The sequence below is a fragment of the Opisthocomus hoazin genome, chromosome 7 (genome assembly GCF_030867145.1).
Source record: "Opisthocomus hoazin isolate bOpiHoa1 chromosome 7, bOpiHoa1.hap1, whole genome shotgun sequence".
Lineage (NCBI taxonomy): Eukaryota > Metazoa > Chordata > Aves > Opisthocomiformes > Opisthocomidae > Opisthocomus > Opisthocomus hoazin.
Window position 1 is genome coordinate 72,405,122 of NC_134420.1, and position 22,377 is coordinate 72,427,498.

Consider the following 22,377-nt stretch of genomic DNA (forward strand, 5'->3'; position numbering starts at 1 on the left):
TTAGTTGGGGCATATTTAGGGCAAAGAAATAGTGATATAAACAGAATCACAGAATCACAGAATAGTAGGGGTTGGAAGGGCCCTCTGTGGGTCACCCAGCCCAACCCCCTGCCCAAGCAGGGTCACCCAGAGCAGGCTGCACAGCACCGCGTCCAGGCGGGGCTGGAATATCTCCAGAGAAGGAGACTCCACAGCCTCCCTGGGCAGCCTGGGCCAGGGCTCCGTCACCTTCAGAGGGAAGAAGTTCTTCCTCATCTTCAGCTGGAGCTTCCTCTGCTTCAGTTTGTGCCCGTTGCCCCTTGTCCTGTCGCTGGGCACCACTGGAAAGAGTCTGGCCCCATCCTCCTGACACCCACCCTGCAGATATTTGTAAGCATTTATAAGGTCCCCTCGCAGCCTTCTCTTCTTCAGGCTGAACAAGCCCAGCTCCCTCAGCCTCTCCTCGTAGGGGAGATGTTCTTTTAGTTGATTTTTTTTTTCGGTCTCTTGGGATGGTGAATGCGGAATGTGCCCATCGTGACTTTTTCTCTTATTCCTTCAAGGGAGCCAGTCTGTCGCTTCTATAACCGGCAAATAAGAAGCAAGCACTTGGCCATCAAGAAAATGAATGAAATCCAGAAAAATATTGATGGCTGGGAAGGCAAAGATATCGGGCAATGCTGTAATGAATTCATCATGGAAGGTGGCTTGACGAAAATAGGAGCCAAACATGAACGCCACATCTTTCTCTTTGACGGTTTAATGATCAGCTGCAAAACGAACCACGGCCAGTCACGGCTGCCCGGGTACAGCAATGCGGAGTACAGACTGAAGGAAAAAATTCTCATGAGGAAAATACAGATTATTGATAAAGATGACACACCTGAATACAAACACGCGTTTGAACTGGTGTCTAAAGACGAAAACAGTATCCTGTTTGCCGCCAAGTCTGCTGAAGAGAAGAGTAACTGGATGGCCGCGCTGATTTCCCTCCAGTATCGCAGCACTCTGGATAGGATGCTCGATTCGGTGTTGCTGCAGGAAGAAAACGAGCAGCCCCTGAGGCTGCCCAGCCCGAGCGCCTATCGCTTCGTGGTGGAAGACTCGGAGGAGAACATCGTTTTTGAGGACAACTTGCAAAGCCGGAACGGCATTCCCATCATCAAAGGAGGAACGGTTGTGAAACTCATCGAGAGGTTGACCTACCATATGTATGCAGGTATCCTGTACATTTGTTATGTATCTGTAGTTTAAGGTCATGCTTTGTGGGTGGTGAAATGAATCCGTTTATCTTCTGTTTGGTTTTTTTTCCTGCATATAGTTGAATGTAAAGCAAGGTTTGCAGGAAAAAAACCAAAACAGTATCTGTTATTAAATCAACTGGCTTTTCTGGCAAAGCTTTAAGAAAAGGTGGGGTACGCAAGCCCCTCACCCCACCCCCCTCAAAAAAAATTAAAAGTATCAGTGGTCTAATAGGAGCCTGATGTGTGTCCCAAGGCCGTCATGGCCAAAGCAGTGATGCTGTTACGGGCTGTGTGACCGTGGAGGAAGGAAAAGGTTGGAGGGTGTATTTATTGCACTTCGACCTGCCGCTTGGTGAAGTCCCTCGGTAGAAAAGGATGCGAACTACAATCGGCATTTTTCAGACTTTCCTGTGAAATACTGTCTTAAAGCCACAGAAGTGAAACCTTGAAGGAGCTGCGTGATGTGCTGACGTTGATGAAAATGTTCAATCTTAACTTGGGGTGGAAAGCGTGCGCTTGAAGGGGACGCAGTGAAGCTGGCGTGAGGATGCTGGTGGAAGTGGTGCATGGGTTTTGTAAAACTTCTCAGACAGTGATGGTCTCCTTTGTGCTTTTTACAAAAGCACTTGGTATTTGAGCAATATTTAAGCCTTTTTTTGTAGAACTTAAGACTAGATAGTGTGGAGCTGTGTATTAAAGAAAATAAACACTAGTGTTTCCCACACTGAAGCTCAGTGTTGGTGCGGGTAACTGGTGTGCCAGCGCTCCGTGGCTGTGTTGCCTGCGAGCCCCGAGTCATCCGTGTCTGAAACACGATGGCTTTCGGTGGCTGGTGAACCTCGCTCGTTCCCTGAATGAGCTGGTGTCGTTGAGTGGTAGCTCGCTGGCGTAACTTCGGTTTTTGTAGCACAGGTATTCACCCCTTTGGCCTCGGGAACCCTCAGCGAAAGCGTTGCCTCTTGGGTTTCGGCGTGCTTTTTCCGAGTGGTGTTTGGAGCCAAGGCTAACCAAATCCTCTCCCGCAGCCTCCGCAAGGGCATTTCGATGACTAACGGCATGTGGAGGGACTCTCAGCAGATCTTGGTGGTGCTGCTTGTTTGCGTTTAGGTCAAGGTGACTTTTTTTTTTTTAACCTGTCAGTCATTGCAGGCTTGCGTTAGCTCCAGGTGCGTTTGAAGCAGGCTTCGCTGCAGCGCACGGGCTCTGCGTTCGCAGAAGGCCTCGGCCAGGTCACTGGTTTGCTCCCGGGCAGCTCTGGAAGCTGCTGCGTATGGCACAGCAGCAGCCTCTCGCCCTGGTACGCTTGTGAGGGGGTCTGCTGCGGGGCTGCCAGCATTGGGACCAGATGGTGACGCTCCGTGGCTCACAGTAAAGTGATTTGGTTGTCAGCTCGCTTATTCACGATCCGAGAAACTCCGTACAAGACAGTGGCATTAAAAGAGACTCAAGGAACAATACTGTTCCTTTCATACTTCCGATACAGCAGAGGTGGCCCCGTAAAACGCGTGGCAGCTTGCAGCTGGGCACGTCTGGTGGGAACACACCTACCGTGGTGGTGAGCAGCAGCAGGAGGGAGGTGTGGTGGCTTGGGGAGATGCAGCGTCTCGAGCTGCCGCAGGTATTTGCTTTGTCAGGCCGCTGTCGCCCGTCCTGTTTCCCCTTCTGGCTGCTCTGCAGAGGCGGTGGTGTGCCGCGGCTGGGCAGGCGTCCCGTCCCCACTGCTGGAGATATTTTGAAGAACGGGTAAGACAAAGGTTTTGTCAGGGTGGCCTAGGTATTTTTGATGTCAAGAGAGTAGACAGCCGAGTTCTACCGTGTTTTCTTTGTCTTTATGAAGCTGTGGCATAGCTGCGTATTCAGGGAGTGTATCACTGAATCACAGAATCCCAGCATGGCAGGGGTTAGAAGGGACCTCTGTGGGTCACCCAGTCCAACCCCCTGCCCAAGCAGGGTCACCTACAGCAGGCTGCACAGGACCTTGTCCAGGTGGGGCTTGAATATCTTGAATAGTGTAAGCCGCTCCGCGTGCCAAGACAGAGACAGAGGTTCTGAGACCAAAATATGAGCAGTTGAATACTTCTTCTGCAGGGGAAGTGCATCAAAGGACTAAATGGAAGTTTCACAAGCAGTATGATTTCTGGCATTTTTCAAATTACAGCACTTGACTTACAACCTTAGTGTATTTTCTGCACTTTAAACTTTGTCTCTGAGTATATGTGCATTTTATGTCTGATATTTTGCAACTGGATAAGAAAACACTTCATCATTTTCTTATTCCTTTACAGATCCTAATTTTGTACGGACTTTCCTTACCACGTACCGCTCGTTTTGCAGGCCCCAGGAACTGCTGAGTTTACTGATTGAAAGGTAAGTAGTGCTCATCCTGTCTGAAGACGTGGACAGGCTTTGTGTTCATTCACCCGCTCCTTTTCTGCTCGGGTTCTCCCTGCCGTGTGGCACGTGTTGTAGGGAAGCTCACAAAACAGCAGCTTTTAAAACAGGCTACAGCGATGCCAGTTCTTAATGCAAGCTGCTTTTTCCCAGTTTGTTAAATTAGTTACCTGAATTAAGTATTAGCTAGAGCACTTGGCGTGCCGCAGCTGCGGGGTGGTAATGTTGTGAACTGCTTAGCTTGATCCTGAGAGTGTATTTGAGGATGCCCACGTCTCGATACGAGCAAGAACGGCCGTGTTCTGAGCAGTTTGTGTGAAAGGCACGGACTCTTCCTGTAAACAGCATTTTAACACGGTGTAATAAAGCTGCTCTTAAGCTTGCTTCTAATCTTCACTTAATCAAGCTATAGCAGGTAGTTAAAAACCTTATATCCTAGTCTAGACATCTTGGGATGACCAGAGAACCGGCGAATTACCAGGGCGAGAGCTGGGCGTGTTAGCGGTGCAGAGCCAGGGGAGGAGGGAATTCCAGGCAAACTGGATATGAGATGAGTGCTTGAGTTTTGCTGCGCTGGATTTTTTTAAAGGCAGTTGCTCTTCATGCCCTACATAGGGGGTTTGTGTTTTATCTTAATTGCCATCAGTTTTTTGGTGCTTTTATTCGTAGGTTTGAAATCCCAGAGCCTGAACCTACCGAAGCAGACAGGCTGGCGATCGAGAAAGGGGAGCAGCCCATCAGCGCAGACCTGAAGCGATTTCGCAAGGAATACGTCCAGCCAGTACAACTCAGGTTTATTTGCTTTCGAATTTGTTCTGTTAAAGCCAGATTTTAGTTCAGTGATTATATGGTGATCCTGGAGACAGTAATCTCTTTTGGAGACTGCTGTGCTGTCAGGTCGGGACTTATCGCTGTCTGCAGCCAGCCTGATGTCCCAAATGGTGTTCTCATTAGTCACACTGGCGGCTGTTGTTGTTGCAACTGTACTTTGGTTCTCTGCTGCTCACAGCTGTGATTGCCACCCACAAGAACGCTGTATGGCCGCTGTGCAAAGCGGGTGTGGGTGAGGGATGCACAGCTGAAAGTGCCGCTGGCTGCCTGTTGAATGGATCCCTTGTGAACAGGCCCTGTGAAGATAGTGTCTCTGTTTCCATTTTTTTTCAGTCCTGTTGGCATTTTACTCCCTTTCCCAGCCCCGTTGATGTATTTGCACACAGACAGGGCAACTCTTGTCTGTACCGCACGTTGCAGCCGGCTGCAGTGGATCTTCAAGGTCTTGCTGACCAAGCTAACTCGGAGAACAGTGAAGCGTTTCTAGCATGAATGAGGCGAATTGTTTCCCTGAGAGGGCAGTAGGTCGGGAGGAGACACAGATCACAACCAGTATTTGCTAGAACAACTTTTATTTGTTAAACTGTTTTTATTAGTAGCATCGAGATGTTACTATTAATGGCCGATAACCGTACACAGTACACACAGTAGTACCCTCAGGTGTTGCCTTGCCACGCACAGTCATTCGTAGTTACTTGTTTGGAGTCACAGCAGTTTACTCCAACGGAAGAGTCATACTGACATGCCAGTACCTTCAAGGTCGGTGTTCAGAAAGTCACTTAGGAGACCCATTTTTGTCAGATACCTGTGTGCATATATATATAAAAATGTAAGTATGTGTGTGACACTGTAGCGTTCATCAATATATAGCTGCCACCACCTTCCTGGATGTAGTCCAAGTTATACAGCCTCAAGGTAACCTTCATACTCGTGCGTGCTCATGGCCATGTACGGATTTATCAGGCCCTGGGTGTTCTCAGTTTATCAGCTCTGGGGGATTCAGCAGAACCCCTGGTCTCCAGAGTTACCGGTTGGTAGGTGGGCTTCACACGCTGCCTCTTAGCGCGCTTCTGCTGACCGTTTCTGCATCCATCCACTGGGGTGCCTGTAGAGCCCCTTCACAGAATGGGCTTTGGTGGCATCACCGGCTCCAGAGTTTAAATCTCACTGTATTGCTTCTGGTGCTGTTTCTTACAGCCTCCGCTACTGACTGGGCGGTGGTTGCTTGGGGACCTGCTCACAGTGCCCCTTTGCGTGGCACAAACGCGTCTTCCTGCCCGCGGTGAGCAGGGCAAGCGGTTACCGGTGGGCTGGAACCTGCAGAACAGCTTGAGGCAGCAATTAGTCGTGTTTCGTGCTATTAATTTCCAAAATTTGGCACGTCTGCCTTCATAATGTTTGAGCTGTTTAAAACCTGTGCCCTGTTCCGAAGTCTCCAGGGTCTTTGCTTTTAGTTTCTGGTTTCTTTCCTTGTTTGAGAGATTCGGATGCCTCTTACCCTCACAGCTACGCTTTGCTAATTCATGCTGTGATTGGTAGAGCTGAGTCCGTTTACGGTTGCCTGCTTGATGAGGGATGTGGTGTAAAGCTGCTATTTAACACACGCCCTTCTGTGGCTTATAGTTAATCTCTGGATTTAGGAGATACGACATGTTTCATGTGTTACAGCTGGGAAAAAGTGCCTGAACTGGAGCTGTCAGGTTGATATGCCCAGCACTTTGTAAATTCCAGCATGGTTGATAGCACTCACGTCTACTTTAGTGAGATCTGAGATTTGGGAAGAAGGTGGAGAACGTGAAGATGCTCATCCCTCCCTCCCCATCGCTTACTCCCCATCTTGCAGAAAGCTGTAGACATGCTGTGCGGTGCGCAGGCATGGAAACGGCCACATTTTTGACGAGATTGAATACGTGTGATTCTGTGAGAAAGCAGAGGTGCGAAGCTGGAAATGCAGCCAGCAGAACCAGGCGATCTTTCTTGCTGTTTCAGTATTCCTACCATGGTATCTCAAAGGCAAAGACTGGTTAGGGAAGATCCTGTGTTGCCATTACTGGGAAATTTTTTCAAAATATCACTCCTTTGACAGTTAGAAGCTGCCATTGATTTCCAGCCTAAATTAGCTATTTGGGTAGTCATTCTTGTGTGGGATAAACCTTATTCTTTCCTTCATATACTGGGAAGAGGAGAACTATTTAACTTCTCCATGCATTCATGTAGAGTGCCCTTCATTTGAGTAAGCTACACCAGCCGCTTCGCTGGTGCTCCGACTCGCAGCAGGCTGCAATCAGGTGGCTGCCCTGTCCCTCTCAGGTGTTCTTGCCACCACTCTGCAGGGCTGAACCGCAGCAAGCAGTAGTCTGCTACGCACTTAGCACTGGTTTGCCTTGCTGGCCTGAGCTGGGAGGAGTGGGGGAGTCTGGCAGCACTCTGCATACAGCCGAGCCTCTGCTCAGAGGCAATGGGGCAGGAGTAACCGCGTCGCACGGTGACCATCTCCTCCTCCGGGTCTGAGACCGTGGGCTCTCCGTCAACCCCATCATCCTGTCCCACCTGCTGTGTGGGCACGGGGAAAATCTGTTGTCCTGGTTGATGTAGGAGATTTTTGCTCACCCTTCAGGCAAGGTGGAACGGCACACCTAATAAATCAAAGTTTTAAGTTACGAGCTCAACTTGTTTACCTGAAGAAGAGGCAAACCAGTTTTTTATTCTGATACATCCTAAGAGCAAAAGGCAGAAGAGCGGCTGTAGTTCACTTTTAGCAGCTTGTTTATTAGTGATCTGTTTAAGAAAGCGGAGAGAAAAATCAAGGGAAAGTTTGGAGTTGTCCTTAAAGGGAGTACTGGACCTAGTATGGCCATTTGTGTAAGTAAAAAGTTCTAAAAGTAGGGCAGTACACTTGCAACAACTTCTAAGCTGACATCTGTGTACAGGAAAGAAACAATTAGAAATTTGTTTCTTAACCAAATGGGAGATGCTAATTAGCATTTAATTAAAAAAAAAAAAAAAGAAAATTACATTAGAAATATCAGTTTTATCTGATGTTGTTAATTTTTTTCCTCTTCTGAAACCACCTCAATGCTAGCATTCTTTATATAAGATTTTAAAACCCCACCAGATTATACACACGCTATGACTTCTGTGGTCGTTGGTGCCATGCTCAGTCTTTCTTCTGCCCCTTTGTCCACGTGGATTTTGATAGGCATCAACTGCATGAATCTGTAACTCAGCTTTTGTAGAATTCTGTTTCATGTAGCATTTACATGGGATGAGCCTTGGAAGTCCTTAAAAACAAACCATAACAGTTTATTTTTTTTCTCTCCTTCCTCAGAATATTAAATGTTTTTCGTCACTGGGTAGAGCACCATTTTTACGATTTCGAAAGAGATCTGGAGTTACTAGAGAGATTGGAGACATTCATTTCCAGCGTAAGAGGTATGGTAACTGGTGGTCCTGTTGTTCTTCCACGTTGCGGTACAACCTCCTGGTCTGGTCCTGACAGGTGTTAGGCATGGGACTGTGTTTACACATAGGAGTACTTTTAATGCCTTTAATTGAGCTGTTTGTAAGACTCTCCTTTACATGAGAAACCTTTGGCCCGGAGCTGAGACAGCTACCAAAAATCACTTCAAACGTTACAATATTTATGATACTTAATTTAAATGCATTTACTTCTGGACAGTAATGCTCATCCTTGCCTGACTCTATAATTCAGACTGTCACCTTCCTCCTCCCCGTGTTGTATTCACAGAGAATTCCTTCCCTGTTGGTTGCTGAGTCTAGTTTTTCCATCTTGTTCTTTTCCCATTTAATAAAAGTTCCAGCTGAAAATCATTATCCTTTTGGAAGAGGATACTTGACCCGTTTGGTATCGTGTCCTCTGGAGCAAGCCCTTAGGAACCAGCGGGGTTTTTTGGCAGCCTGTGTGGAGGGCAGCGGTGTCGGCCTGTCAATTTTAATCATTATCTTGGCAACTCTAGACCTGACTTTTCAGATTGCCAGACCGTCCGTTGGGCTGCATAGTTCTGAGACAAACTTCGAGGATAGTTTATCTTTTGCAGAGGTCTCCGTGCTAACTATTGCTGGCCAGAGAGGGGTAATTCAGTTTTGGTCAGTCTCTTAAAAGGGATTTGGCTTGAGCTGCTGAAGGTGCTTCCCATCTTGTCCACTCTTTTGTGTACTGTAAATGCTGGGCTGATACTGTAAAGATATATTTCTCATCTTTTTGTTCTGCGGTGCACTAGTCCAGCATCTTGCAAAGACCACACTTGAAGCTTGTTGTTTACTTTCTTAGTTCTTCCCCTCTAAGCAGATGAAGGTAGCAGTCAAAGTGGAGATGGTTGCAGCTGAGGGGAAAAAGTAGAGTACAGTGTACGCAGGGTTGCTTTCTTCCCCTCAGAAACTGTCAGGAGATGTGGTTGAACGCAACTGGGCACCCAGAAATTTGTTCACGTGTGTCTGTATTTGCCAACCGATACAGGTGCAAGAACCCCTAAGAAAAAAAACAGGGAACTACAAAGTTAATGAATTTGCATGTGGAAACGTAGAATTCTGGGTGCGTGTACAATTACGGGGGGGTTGGTTTTATTAAATGATCAAAAGTCATTTAAGATGGTATTTAAAAGGGGTGGTGGGTACGGTTTCGGTTTTGCAGGAAAATCCATGAAGAAGTGGGTGGAATCCATTGCCAAAATCATCAAGAGGAAGAAAGCTCAAGCAAATGGAATCAGTCACAACATCACCTTCGAGAGCCCACCTCCCCCTGTCGAGTGGCACATCTGGCGCGTTGGGCACGGCGAAACGCTGGACCTGATGACTCTGCATCCCATAGAAATCGCTCGGCAGCTGACGCTGCTCGAGTCCGACCTTTACAGGTAGCGACTGGACTAATGCAGGTCGTCTTTTTTAGACTATTGGAGCAAGCAAGAGTCCCTTTTCAAAGAATCAGCCAAAAATACATCCCCTTGACTTTCAGAGTTTATGGAAAGGGGTTTTCTTGCTGTCTGTTCAATATCAAAATATGCAAGGCAAAAAAACAAAAGGGTTTTATATCTCCGTATCAGACTTCTGACAACATACAAAAGTACAGGAAGGACACTCAGTTTACGAGTAGATAATGCTGACTTGTGTTGTCTCCTTGCTAAAAGCAAACGGTGTTACGTTAATAAGAGATGCTGGTTGCGCCAGAAAAAGGGAACACGATGGTCTCTGCTCCTGCCCTTCGTGGCTGCGTAGCAAGGGCCCAGGTGTTACACGCGTATAGCCGCAGTGCTGCTGCGTCAGGCTCCTCTGGTCTAATTCTGAGGAGGTTTTTGGTCTGGTACCATACGTACTCTGCTGTTTCCTAGCTCTGTTGTTACCTGTGAGAAGTAGAGCTGGCCTTGCTGTGAGAGCTAGTGTTTGCTGGGTAGAAGTTCTGTAAGGGCTTAGAAAACTCGAAGGTGAAGCGTCCTTTGGTGCTTCGGTGACAGCAGGTCTTCTGCTGAAATAGGCCGCTTTGCCAGCAGGTCGCTCGGAGCACTGCAGCTTCCCTTTCTGGAAAAAAAAAATGTTAACTGTCATTAAGATGCATTCTTACGCCTTCAGGAAATTAAACTTACTCCTTTGTAATGTTCTTATCTGAAAATGCTTATTCAAAAATGCCAATTTCAATTAAGATAAAAATGTGTTTCCTTCCATAGTCAAAAACCCATCAAAAAGTGATTTTAAGTAACTGTTTCGCCGTAGATTAGATTGGATTGGATTTGTGAAATACCAGGTTGTGATTAGGGGAGGAAATCGTCTTTCAATGCAAACACAGAACACACCATTATTATCTGTACTGAGCATTCTTCTGCCTCTTGCTTTGTCGTTGCCAGGGCGGTACAGCCTTCTGAACTCGTTGGTAGCGTGTGGACCAAAGAAGATAAGGAAATTAACTCCCCAAATCTGTTGAAAATGATTCGTCATACTACAAATCTGACTCTTTGGTTTGAGAAGTAAGTAGAGGTGGTGATAGTTGTGGTGGCATTAACTCCTGCTGCAATTCAGAAACGTTTTTCTGCCGTTTGAATTCTGTTGCCTTGAACCTTGAGGCGGCTGTGGAGCGTTACAGTGATTTCAGGTTTTGGTTGAAGGGTGCGTTGCCATGCCAGTCGCGTACGCTCCCCCTTCCTGAGACTGGAAGATTTTTTTTTCCAGTTAACGTCAGCTCGGGCAGCGTGGGTCCTGCTTCCATTTCGGCAGGTGCTGGAGGCAGTGCAGGACTCGGCACTGCTTCCCTGCGTCTCTGATGAAAGGACTGTTGTGTCTGTCCCCTTATCTCAGTCTCTCTCCCTTCTCCTGCGAGATGATTGAGTGCTGCTAGGACACAGCCCGTGCTGGAGTCCAAGGGCTGTCGCAGCGTGGGTGCGAATACCTAACCCAGCGAGCTGGAAATGTGGCAAGAGTGGCGCGAGAGTCACCCACTTGTCCTGGATCTTGCTTGGGGTTTGCTTTGTTATTTTACAGGATATGCCAAAACCTTTCTTGGCTTTCCAACTTGAACGGCTTTAAATTAAAAGAGGGCAGATTTAGATGAGATATTCGGAAGAAATTCTTCCCCATGAGGGTGGTGAGGCCCTGGCCCAGGCTGCCCAGAGAAGCTGTGGCTGCCCCCTCCCTGGCAGTGCTCAAGGCCAGGTTGGATGGAGCTCTGAGCACCCTGGGCTGGTGGGAGATGTCCCTGCTCGTGGCAGGAGGGTTGGAACTTTGAGGTCCCTTCCAACCCTGACCATTCTAGGATTCTGGGATTCTAAGATGTGATGAGATAAATTCGTACTTGAGATTCTTGAGAGAGCGCCAAAATGTGCATACTGGATGTACTGTGAAATTTTTATTCTTTTTAAATTTTGATTTAGTAGCTAGCAAAATGTCAGGTTTTATTTATCGGTGTTTCTCAAATTCCATCTTTTGATTAGGTGCATAGTGGAAACCGAGAACTTTGAAGAGCGAGTGGCTGTGCTGAGTAGGATCATAGAAATCCTGCAGGTTTTTCAAGATCTGAATAATTTCAATGGTGTTTTGGAGATTGTCAGCGCGATGAACTCGGTGTCAGTGTACAGACTGGATCACACGTTTGAGGTAAGCTTTGGGCATCGCTCATGGAAAAAACCTAATCAGAATCCGGAAAGGCATCACACACACTTCTGAAGCGAGATCCATAACACCCTTGGTTTCATGGAAGAAAAGTGTGAAATGTTCCAAGTTATTTACGAGCAAACGTACGAGGTGGGCTGGGCGTCTCAAAGGGTTTGTCATGGGAAGGGGAGCTGTTCAGCAGATGTTTTCTCACGTGTGTTCAGCCCAAGAAGGGGACACGCCGTGGCCATTGGATGGTTGGTTGGTAACCTGTCCGAAATGAACCGATTGCTGCGGTCCAGCGTTTTATGGGTGTGAAAGAGGAGGGTCCCAGGGCTGAGAACTCTGGACTTGGAGCACTGTAACCGCAGCATTTCCTACCTGTGCAAGAAGTGGGGGGGGAAATGAGCAAGGGGAAGGGATAAAACTCAGATTTCAGGTGATCAGAAGCACTTCTCTTGGATGAGAGAGTCTTGGAAAATTCAGATTGTCAGGGGCAGAAACAAGTATCTGCTGAAATGATTTAGATGGACAGTAGGGAGAGAGGCTACTACACAAGTAGTGATTCCGTTTTTCACTTGTCAAGGAAAAGAAATGCCTGGGATTGGGCAGCAAAGCCTCCATTGACTGAAATAGAAAAAGAAGCATGAAGAAAATGTTTTGAGTTTTGTATGTCTTTGAAAGGCAGAACGAAGCCTTTAAGTTAAATTCAAAACGAAATGTTTCATTTTTATTAAAGACCAGGATTATGCCCTTAAATTGATAGACAAAATATTAGTCTGTTTACAGTAGCCTCACGATTCACATGACTAAACTGTTGGACTGAGAGTGCTGTAACCCAGAGCAAACCATTTGCAAACGAGGTTCTTTCAAATCTGAATTTCAGTTCCTCAGTTTTGCTGAGAGGGAATTGCCTTATTTTTGTTAACTGGGCTGTTGAGAAGGTTTGCGTCCCTATTTTTTTTTTTTTCTTTGACAACTTAGGCACTACAGGAAAGGAAAAAAAGAGTGTTGGATGAAGCAGTAGAATTAAGTCAAGATCATTTTAAGAAGTATCTAGCCAAGCTCAAGTCAATCAATCCACCCTGCGTGCCTTTCTTTGGTAAGTAGCACCAGCACAGCTGATACCCTGTGGATTGTCAGTCTTGAGTTTGCTGCAGATGTGTTAATAGTGCTTAAGGTCTTCGGGGTTGTGTTTAGCTCCAAAAACACATGTAATATAATGTGTGACTTTGGACTTCCTAGGTTTGTAATGTTTGTAGGCTTCACAGAATGGTTTGGGTGGAAGGCACCTTAAAGGTCACCTAGTTCCAACCCCCTGCCATGGGCAGGGATACTTTCCACTAGACCAGGTAGAAGACTTCGTGTCTTTTATATGAAATTTATTTTTCTAGTTTAGTGTACAGATTACTGGTACTGTACTGGTGTGAGTATTACCTTACTTTGTTTAACACCACCTGCACATTGGTGCTCTGTTTACAGCAATGACCTGAAGACATTTTTTCCAAAACTCGTGATCTCTTGTGAAGGAGATAAAACATCTTATTTCAATAATACATTGTTTGCATGTGAAATGCAGACTTGATTCCTTCTTGCCAGCTAATAAACTGTTGGAGCTAATAAACTGTTGAAGGGAATGGTTGCCTATGTGCAGACTTTTTTATCGTTCATTAGAAAGAATGAAATCAGCTCTTGGAATGAAAATTAAATTTAAAAAATACTTCTCTCTTTATCAGGAATATACCTAACAAATATTCTGAAGACAGAAGAAGGGAATCCTGACTTCCTTAAAAGACAAGGGAAAGAATTAATTAACTTCAGTAAGAGGAGAAAAGTGGCTGAGATTACAGGAGAAATTCAGCAGTATCAAAACCAGCCTTACTGTTTACGGATAGAGCCAGAAATTCGGGTAATGAAACGTGTTCAATATCTATTTTGGGGATAGGAGAGGGAAAAGAAGGTACCCAACCAAAAATCGCCACAGAATCTAACTAATCTTGCGTGAACAGCGACCATTGGAAGAGGGGGGAATGGTGGCTGGTAGACAGCAAAATCCTGCAGCAAAGGACTAGCCGGAAGCGGGGATTTGCTTAGGTGGGTTCCATGTTCTGGGTCTTGCTCATCCCCTGATCGTTCTGCAGCCTGGTATCGGAGAGATTTTGTAGCAACAAAACAGAATGAATAAGACATACTGACTAAAGAGCAGAACTTGAGAAAAATGGATTGCCTTTACCCTAAAATGCTCGGTACGTGCCAAGCGCGTGTAGCCCTTCAGACATTCGGCAGTGACAGCTCTGACCAGTCTGCCGACCCCGCTCGCGGTCAGAGGGCCTCCAGCTCAGCACGAATGCCAGCAGTGCTTCGGCACGGCGGGCGCTAAGCAAATGTGGGGATGCACCGGTGTCAGCCAGCGTTATCTGTAGAAATGAGAAGAGAGGATGCTCGAGTGGTTACTTAGGACAACGGCTGGTGAATCCCAGCTAATTTGAAGGAATTTAGAAGAAGATGCTGAAACAACAGTGAGCTGGGTAACGGTAGGTAGGTAGCTGGTTTTATATGGAGATGATAATGTTTGAAAAGAATAGTTTGAAGTACCCAGCCATACTTCCTAAGTGTGTGGCTGATTGTAACCTCTCCAAAAACCAGCTCTGTGGGCAGCGCTCAATCTCAGCTAGGGAACAGCATCAGGCTGGAAGCAACAGAGAAACTGGTTACGGGAAAGGCTAAACGGGCAATGGCACTGCTGTTTGAAATGTTCTTTGCATGCTTAATTGCCATGGACGTGTCTAGAAAGGGTTTAGGAGATTCATGGTAAAGCCAAGAAGTGCATGAAGTTCCAAGGGATGGCTGTGTTTGTGCTGACAAGAAGAACATGTGGGAAATGCCATGCCCGAGGCCCCAGCTGCCGCAGCAGCAGCTAACGCAGGCCGGTCGGTCGTTGAGGGGCTTTGTCCCGTCCCGTGCCCTTGGTGCCAGCCCTGTCCCAGCCGAGTCTTCCCTTCAGTCTTCGCGCCGTAGCACCATACTCTGTCCCGTCCTGTTCTTCGTAGTGAACTGGTCACATCCAAAGCACTTGAAGAAACGGCGGTGGTGTAGCCTTTGCTTTCCCTGCTGTGTCATCTGTAGGCTGCTCCTTCCCAGGTCTGTGATGCTGAGGCGAGAGCAGGGGATGCTGCTGCGTGGCCCATAACGCTGCTGCGCCAGGCGTGTTTCGGTGTCGGAGACATGAGCAGACTGTTTACAGCAGACTTCATTTCACAGAATCACAGAATGTTCGGGGTTGGCAGGGCCCTCTGTGGGGTCACCCAGCCCAACCGCCTGCCCAAGCAGGGTCACCCAGAGCAGGCTGCACAGCACCGCGTCCAGGTGGGTCTGGAATATCTCCAGAGAAGGAGACTCCACAGCCTCCCTGGGCAGCCTGGGCCAGGGCTCCGTCACCCTCAGAGGGAAGTTCTTCCTCATCTTCAGCTGGAGCTTCCTCTGCTTCAGTTTGTGCCCGTTGCCCCTTGTCCTGTCGCTGGGCACCACTGGAAAGAGTCTGGCCCCATCCTCCTGACACCCACCCTGCAGATATTTATAAGCATTTCTAAGGTCCCCTCGTAGCCTTCTCTTCTCCAGGCTGAACAAGCCCAGCTCCCTCAGCCTGTCCTCGTAGGAGAGATGCTCCAGTCCCCTCCTCATCCTCGTAGCCCTCCGCTGGACTCTCTCCAGTAGCTCCTCATCTTTCTTGAACTGGGGAGCCCAGCACTGGACACAGCACTGCAGATGGGGCCTCACCAGGGCAGAGCAGAGAGGAAGGAGAACCTCCCTCGCCCTGCTGCCCACACTCCTCTGAATGCACCCCAGGAGACCATTGGCCTTCTGGGCAGCCAGGGCACGCTGCTGGCTCATGGTCACCCTGTCGTCCCCCAGCACTCCCAGTCCCTCTCCACAGAGCTGCTCTCCAGCAGGTCAGCCCCAGCCTGTCCTGGTGCCTGGGGTTGTTCCTCCCCAGGTGCAGGACCCTGCCCTTGCCCTTGTTGAACTTCAAGCTAATTTACCGTGGCTCGTTGGTTGAAGCAAGGTCATTCTCTCAGATCAGGAGACTTACTGTGAGCTTGATTATCTTTTGCATTGGATTGTTTTGTGTTGATTTCAGGGAACATTTTACTCTGTATTTCCTGGAAATAACCTTCTCAATAGATTTTTAATCAGTGAATTACGAGCATTTCATTAAAATCCTGAGTATATCCTTATTTTTTAAATATTGTTGATGCTTGTTTCGTTTAGAAATTCTTTGAAAATCTCAATCCTATGGGGAAGATACCAGAAAAAGAGTTTACAGATTATCTGTTCAACAAGTCATTGGAAATTGAACCTCGAAACTGCAAGCAACCACCTAGATTTGTAAGTCTTGTCCTGCAAATTAAAGAGCTAAAATCCGTTACCTGCTATGAAAAAGAGTACGTAGTTAACTCCGTAAGCCATACCCATTTCCTTCAGAATTCTCTATCATGAGATGATTTTAAAATAATTTCTCAGGTGTTTGTCGCTGCTAAAATGTACTACCTTTGGCTTATTTTAGATTGAAACATTTTTTTCGCAAAACCTAATATATTAAAGTTTAAATCTGGGTTCCTCAGCACATAGGCATTTGATGTAATAACATTTTTCATTTCACAGTATCAAAAATATTCATTGAAATAGGGATCTTACGCATAATTGACATGTTAAGTTTTCTTTAATGAGAATTTGATTTCTGTTTTTCTTGTCTAAACGTTTTGCTTTGTTGCACAAATGGAAGTACACCACAGAACTGAGAAGGTGCAGCCTCCTCACTGGACACAACATAATTCGATTTAAAGGGGTGGCAATCTTGTTGTTTAAGAAAATAGCTACTGGAGCCCAGAGCTTTCAGCAGAAAGATTGCTCTCTAGAACGCTGGGGTTTTCATCCGTTGTAATTGTATTTCTGAGTAGCTGGAGACATCTCTGCGTGTTGAGAGCGCTATAAATCATCTTAGCAATCTCCTGGCAGAGGAATGAGCAAGATGGCATTGCAAACATGGCAAGAAAACAACAGAAATCGCTGTTGCAAAAACACTGCTTGCAGTAATTTCTTCAAAATATTTTCTAAAAATAGATATCCGTGCTGCCAGTCTCAGTCATCTGGGCATGAATTCTTTGCGGTCCGTGTCTTCCAAACTAGACATCCCTACTGGAATTTTGGGAAGGTCCAGGTCTGGGTGCTGTGACGTGGCGGAGTCATGCATAGCACCCTGGGAGGGGAACGTAATTCGTCTTCGAAGGACGGGCTTTGGGCTGTGCTGTGTTGCACCCGAACCTAGCGAGGCTCGGTTCAGCCGCACCGGCGACGCGTGCGTAAGGATTTCGCCCTGGCTGACCCTGAGGCCGGAGGCAGCGTGTGTCTGCCTGCATCCCTGACCTTGGACGCGTGTAGGGGCCTGGTGACCTTCCGCGGTGCCAGCCCGACGCGTGTCTGACGGTGCCGTTACGAGGCTCGCTCTCCCTCAGGGCTGTGACTTGCTCTGCCCGGGGTTTCGCCCGCATGGGCATGCATCTGAAACTTGACTCTTCATTCTTCATAGCTATGAAAAAAACTTTAAAATTGCTGAACTGGGGAAAAAAAAGATGTATTGAGCTGCGTCCATAACTTTTCAGTAAACTCCTGCTGTATAGATAGCAACGGACTGCACCTTGAGTCAGTTGTAGAAAGGCTGTACCACTTTTTAAAGTGTATTTGATAATGACTTTCACAAATATCTCCTAGAGACTTGGCAATTTTACCATCTGAAATGCTCGCAGCACTGACCAGCTTTACTTTCTCCAGCCTAGAAAAACAACGTACCCCCTGAAATCTCCCGGGATAAGGCCCAACACTGGCAGACACGGCTCCACCTCTGGCACCATGAGAAGTCATCCGCTGCCGCTTGAAAAGGAACCCAGTAAGATAAGCTTCAGCAGAATTACGGAGGCAGAGCACGAATCGGCAGTGTCGGCGCCGACTTCGCCAAACACACCGTCTACGCCGCCAGTGTCTGCTTCTTCGGAGTTCAGCGTGTTTTTAGACATCGATCTCAACAGTTCTTATGGTAAATGTGCCGTATGCTTTAAGAATTGTTGATACTGACCCTCAGGCTTCCGAACTGTTGGTGTGTGTGCCGGCCTTTTAAAAAAAAAAACAACAATCTTTAGTTGGGGCCTATGAAGCTCTTGTGTCGGTGTTACGTGTGCCGCGGTTTGGAAATCCCTGTGGTAAGCAGTGGAATAACAAGTGATGTTTCCAGTCCTTGTGCGTCCTGGAGCTGAGGCAATCTGTTAGGGGAGATGTCCCGTAACGAGGGGCTCTGCCCGCTTCACCACGTGTGGCGCATCCCCAGAGAGCAGTGGTGCTGAGGACCTGGCATTCGCTCCGAAACGCTGTCTCGATTAAACAAATGACAGCATTAGTGCAGCCGCACTGATGGGCTCCCAAGCTTTGCTTTGAGCACCTCCGTCGTCTTGAAAGCAGCGTGGGAGAGGCCGTGGCTCTGCTCGAAGGGGGCTGCAGACGTGGCAGGCGGGTTAAGCCTAGTGGGGGGCGTAAATAACAATTTTTACATGGCAAATGTTGAGGGTGTTTGGGCTGCAGGGGAAGTGAACGATGATGTGGTAGTGTCAGAACAGAGTAGAATAATCACAGAATCACAGGATGTTCGGGGTTAGCAGGGACCTCTGTGGGTCACCCACCCCAACCCCCTGCCAAAGCAGGGTCACCCACAGCAGGCTGCACAGCACCGCGTCCAGGCGGGGCTGGAATATCTCCAGAGAAGGAGACTCCACAGCCTCCCTGGGCAGCCTGGGCCAGGGCTCCGTCACCCTCAGAGGGAAGAAGTTCTTCCTCATCTTCAGCTGGAGCTTCCTCTGCTTCAGTTTGTGCCCGTTGCCCCTTGTCCTGTCGCTGGGCACCACTGGAAAGAGTCTGGCCCCGTCCCCCTGACACCCACCCTGCAGATATTTAGAGGCATTTATTAGGTCCCCAATGAATGAAGTTGAATTCCCTGTATAACTTAAAATCTCTAGTTCAAGAATATTTTACACAGGCAGGTTTAATTCATGGTAGCAGCAGATAAACTTGGAGATTGTGGTGATCTTTGAGGTCATTCTCAGGCCGATGTTATGTGCTGTAGTGCAGTTGTTCTGTCTGCAAAGCCTGTAATGGATTTTTTCATTTAACAGGTAACAACAGCATCTTCGCTCCCGTCAGTCTGCCACAGTCGAGTGAGTACCAGAACTCTGTTAAATGTTTCTTTCAGCATTGCCTTTCCTGGTTTCAGGAGAGCTGAGTGGGAATTAAAATCTGAAATCTGGGATGAAAATGTGGGCTGCGCTCATCAGAGTTCTGAGAGGGTTTTTTGTACAGGTTTTAGATCAGGTGTCCAGTGAAGAATGTAAAGTCTGAGAACTGTCTGGTTTAGTTTCATTTTGGTTTTTGTTTTTTTTTCTTTTTCCCCAACCTCTAGCGTGATTTTGCGTCTGTTTTGAATGTCCTTGATGATTATTTTGTTTGACTAATGCTACAGCTGAAGCATCTTGATAATTTTGTATTATCACTCGGTGAAAATAATGGTTCTGCTGCTGGGAAGGAAGAGGTACTTGTTGTACCGGAGCTGTGAGGGACGTCCTGTATTCATCTGTGTTTTCAGCTTCTCTTTTTACCCTCTGATGACAGAGGCACATACATTTTTTTCGTAGTATGATTAAAATTTCAAACTGGCGAGGTGCCTGACGGATTGAGACAGAGCTCTGTGCACTGCTGCGAGAAGAAGCAGGGGTGTGAGCGCAGTCACAAACACAGGTCGGGGGGTTGTGTTGGGTCTTAACTTGGAGGGGTTTCCCCCCCCCCTTGTAAAAAGGAAGGACTAGAAATGTCCGAAAGCGCTGTAAGAGTAATCACCTGTTCTGTTCAGTGTGTAGTTCTCCTGCTGTAGGAGTGTTGCAGACCCGTGAACGAAGCCTCTAAATTGCTGAATTTGAACGGGTATCCAAATGGCAGAGAGAACAAACTTCCACTCCAAAGCGGAACGGAGGCGTGCGGGCCAGCCACTGTGGTACACAGGGGGTAAATTCAGCAGTGCAGTGAGGACTGCAGGGAAGGTTACTGAAGTGCTCACTGGGAGTTCACTTCATTTATATTTCTGTCCTTTGGCATCGCCTGTTAACTATCGATGCATATCTTTGCTACTGGAAATAGGAGACCACTTCGTGAGGAGCACATCTGATGGAGGAAAGGAATGAGAATTTCATACAGCTGACGTTAATGGTTCAGGTTGCGGCTGAGCACAAAGATCTGCTTATTGGAGTTGCTGCTAGTTCGGCTTAATATTCTAGAATATGTTCCTCACGTGTTGTGCAGGCAGTTACAGATCTGCTTTCCTCTCTCCAGAGACTTTCTTCAGCTCGTGGGGTAGCTTTCCTAAACTGAGCGATGAGCCTCAGAACCCTCCTCCGCTTCCTCCACGAAAGAAGGTGGATCAGGATGCTTCTAATGCCAAGGTATTTCTGTCCTGTGTTGAATAACGTGCGTGATAAACCAGGGAACACCTAGCCCAGCAGACTTTGGGAGTCTAAAACACTGCCGAATGCAGCGCTCCAGTTGCCCTTGGGAAGTTTGGGGTTCCTGGTGTCCATGCTAGGAACATCGCGGCCGTATTCGGATCGAAGGTTTCCGACAGCAGCGGTGGCAGGCGTCAGTTCTGCGTCTGTCGGAAGGTCACAGAATCACAGCATGGCAGGGGTTGGCAGGGACCTCTGTGGGTCACCCAGCCCAACCCCCTGCCCAAGCAGGGTCACCCAGAGCAGGCTGCACAGCACCGCGTCCAGGCGGGGCTGGAATATCTCCAGAGAAGGAGACTCCACAGCCTCCCTGGGCAGCCTGGGCCAGGGCTCCGTCACCCTCAGAGGGAAGAAGTTCTTCCTCATCTTCAGATGGAAAAAGTTATGCTCCCTTTCTAAACACCTATGTTTCTTACATCTTTGCAATGTTGCAGGGGAGTCTCAAGTCGGAGGACGACCCTCCAGCGATTCCACCTCGGCAGCCGCCGCCTCCAAAGATACAGCCTCGGGCTCCAGCCTACACCAACCCCCTGGACCAGCCGCTGCACAGCCCTCCGCCGCCGCCCCCCCGGGACCCCCTTCCCGATACTCCGCCACCGGTACCGCTCCGGCCGCCCGAACACTTCATCAACTGCCCCCTAAACCTCCAGCCGCCGCCGCTGGGACGCTTGCACCGAGATCCCGAGTGGCTGAGGGAGGCGAGCCCCGGCCCCAGCTCTCCCGGCACTCCTCCCAGCACGCCCTCCCCCAGGGTCCTGCGCCGCTGCTGCGTCATCAGCGCCGGCCACAACAACCTGGTCCACCTGCCCGCGCCCCCCGTCCCCCCTCGGCACAACTCGAGCCCTCAGTTACCCAAACTGCCGCCAAAGACTTACAAAAGGGAGCTCTCCCACCCGCCTTTGCACAGACTGTCTTTGCTAGAAAACGCAGAAACTCCTCAATGACCGTAGCCATAGTAGTCATTGACACTGGAATAGGATTTGTAAAGTTCCTTTTTTTTGTTTTGTTTTTATTTATTCAGAAAAGGCAGTGTATTTTAGTACTTTCACAAATTATGCTCTTAAAGTGCTGCTGATCAACAAAAAAAAAAACCACAAACCAAGTTTAAATTGGGAAACCAAGACTGCCCACGCTCCAGCCCGCGTCCGTTCGACAGCGTTACCCTCAGGTGGTCAGCAGCGCTGCCGGCTTTCACCTCCTCAGTGCCGACAGTCACGCCAGTAGACAAAAATAAAACACATCTTTTGCACTGTTAAGCTACACTAAATGATTTTAAACTGACGTCAGCCAATTGCACTGAGCCAAAAAAAAGGTGCGTCTGTGGAGTTTTTTCGAATTTGAGCACTAGTGGCCTTTTTTTTTTTTTTTTATTTAATGAAAAAAAGAACAGTGGGATGATGACACAACGCGAGGAGACGCAGCGTCACCGAGTTCAAACCTCTGGCCGCTCGCCTTCAGCTTTGCGTAAGCTCGGAGGTTTGTGAGTGACAGCTGCTGATCTCGACCGTTTTAATGCCGCATCTTAATTGCCGTCGATTTGCTGCTGAAGACAAAAAAAAAACCCAAAACAACAGGTTGAAATCTAAACACCCAAATGCTCCGTTGGTCCCGGTTCTTCGGAGGAAGGTGGAGGAGGACTGCCTGTCCCCGGTGGTGGCAGGGGGTCCCCAGCACTTCACGCGCCGTGTTCGGATGTGCCTTTTTGTTTCGGTAGGCGAAGAGGGTCTTAAGCTAACGAGTCGTCTGCTGTTCTGGAGAACGAAGCTATACGCCGTGTATGTACAATTGTTTATATTGTATATTTTACAGATAATGCTAATAACCTGTATAAATTTAAGTGACTTGAGGCCTATAATACAGTCTGCTACTCTTGCAATCTGAGGCGGTCAGAAGCCTTTCCTCTGGCTTGGGAACAGTCTTGCCTTCCAAACCCAATAACTTTCTTTAGATCTCACTTAACTTCATCGTGAATCCATTTTGGAAATTGGTAGCATTTAAACCAGCAAACACTTCAAGCTTTATTAAACTTTTTAAACTGATAAGTGAATGGAACTTGTTATTTGCCAGTTGAACTTCTCGTTCGAACTGGTGCGAGAGTGAGTCTGTTTTACTGGTAGTACTGTAGCAGCATTTATAAAGTGGCCGGAAGCCACATTTTATTTACTGGTCTGTGGCCTTTTACTGTGCTTTGTATCAGAGTTCTTAACAAGATTAATAAATCACCCCAGTCTTAATTTTTAAGA

The 22,377-nt window shown here is 47.7% G+C and overlaps 1 protein-coding gene across 1 annotated transcript in view; it reads left to right on the forward strand.

The window, feature by feature from the left end:
• SOS2 (SOS Ras/Rho guanine nucleotide exchange factor 2) overlaps window positions 1-22,377 on the forward strand; it is a 58,512-nt gene extending 36,135 nt beyond the window's left edge. Inside the window, exons 10-23 of the mRNA XM_075427252.1 lie at window positions 543-1,198; window positions 3,509-3,590; window positions 4,284-4,406; window positions 7,774-7,877; window positions 9,097-9,316; window positions 10,301-10,420; window positions 11,381-11,543; window positions 12,525-12,642; window positions 13,277-13,449; window positions 15,810-15,926; window positions 17,370-17,631; window positions 18,758-18,799; window positions 19,965-20,074; window positions 20,569-22,377. Coding sequence (XP_075283367.1) covers window positions 543-1,198; window positions 3,509-3,590; window positions 4,284-4,406; window positions 7,774-7,877; window positions 9,097-9,316; window positions 10,301-10,420; window positions 11,381-11,543; window positions 12,525-12,642; window positions 13,277-13,449; window positions 15,810-15,926; window positions 17,370-17,631; window positions 18,758-18,799; window positions 19,965-20,074; window positions 20,569-21,078 — 2,800 coding nt within the window. The 3' untranslated portion in view covers window positions 21,079-22,377. The remainder of the gene's footprint in view (window positions 1-542; window positions 1,199-3,508; window positions 3,591-4,283; window positions 4,407-7,773; window positions 7,878-9,096; window positions 9,317-10,300; window positions 10,421-11,380; window positions 11,544-12,524; window positions 12,643-13,276; window positions 13,450-15,809; window positions 15,927-17,369; window positions 17,632-18,757; window positions 18,800-19,964; window positions 20,075-20,568) is intronic.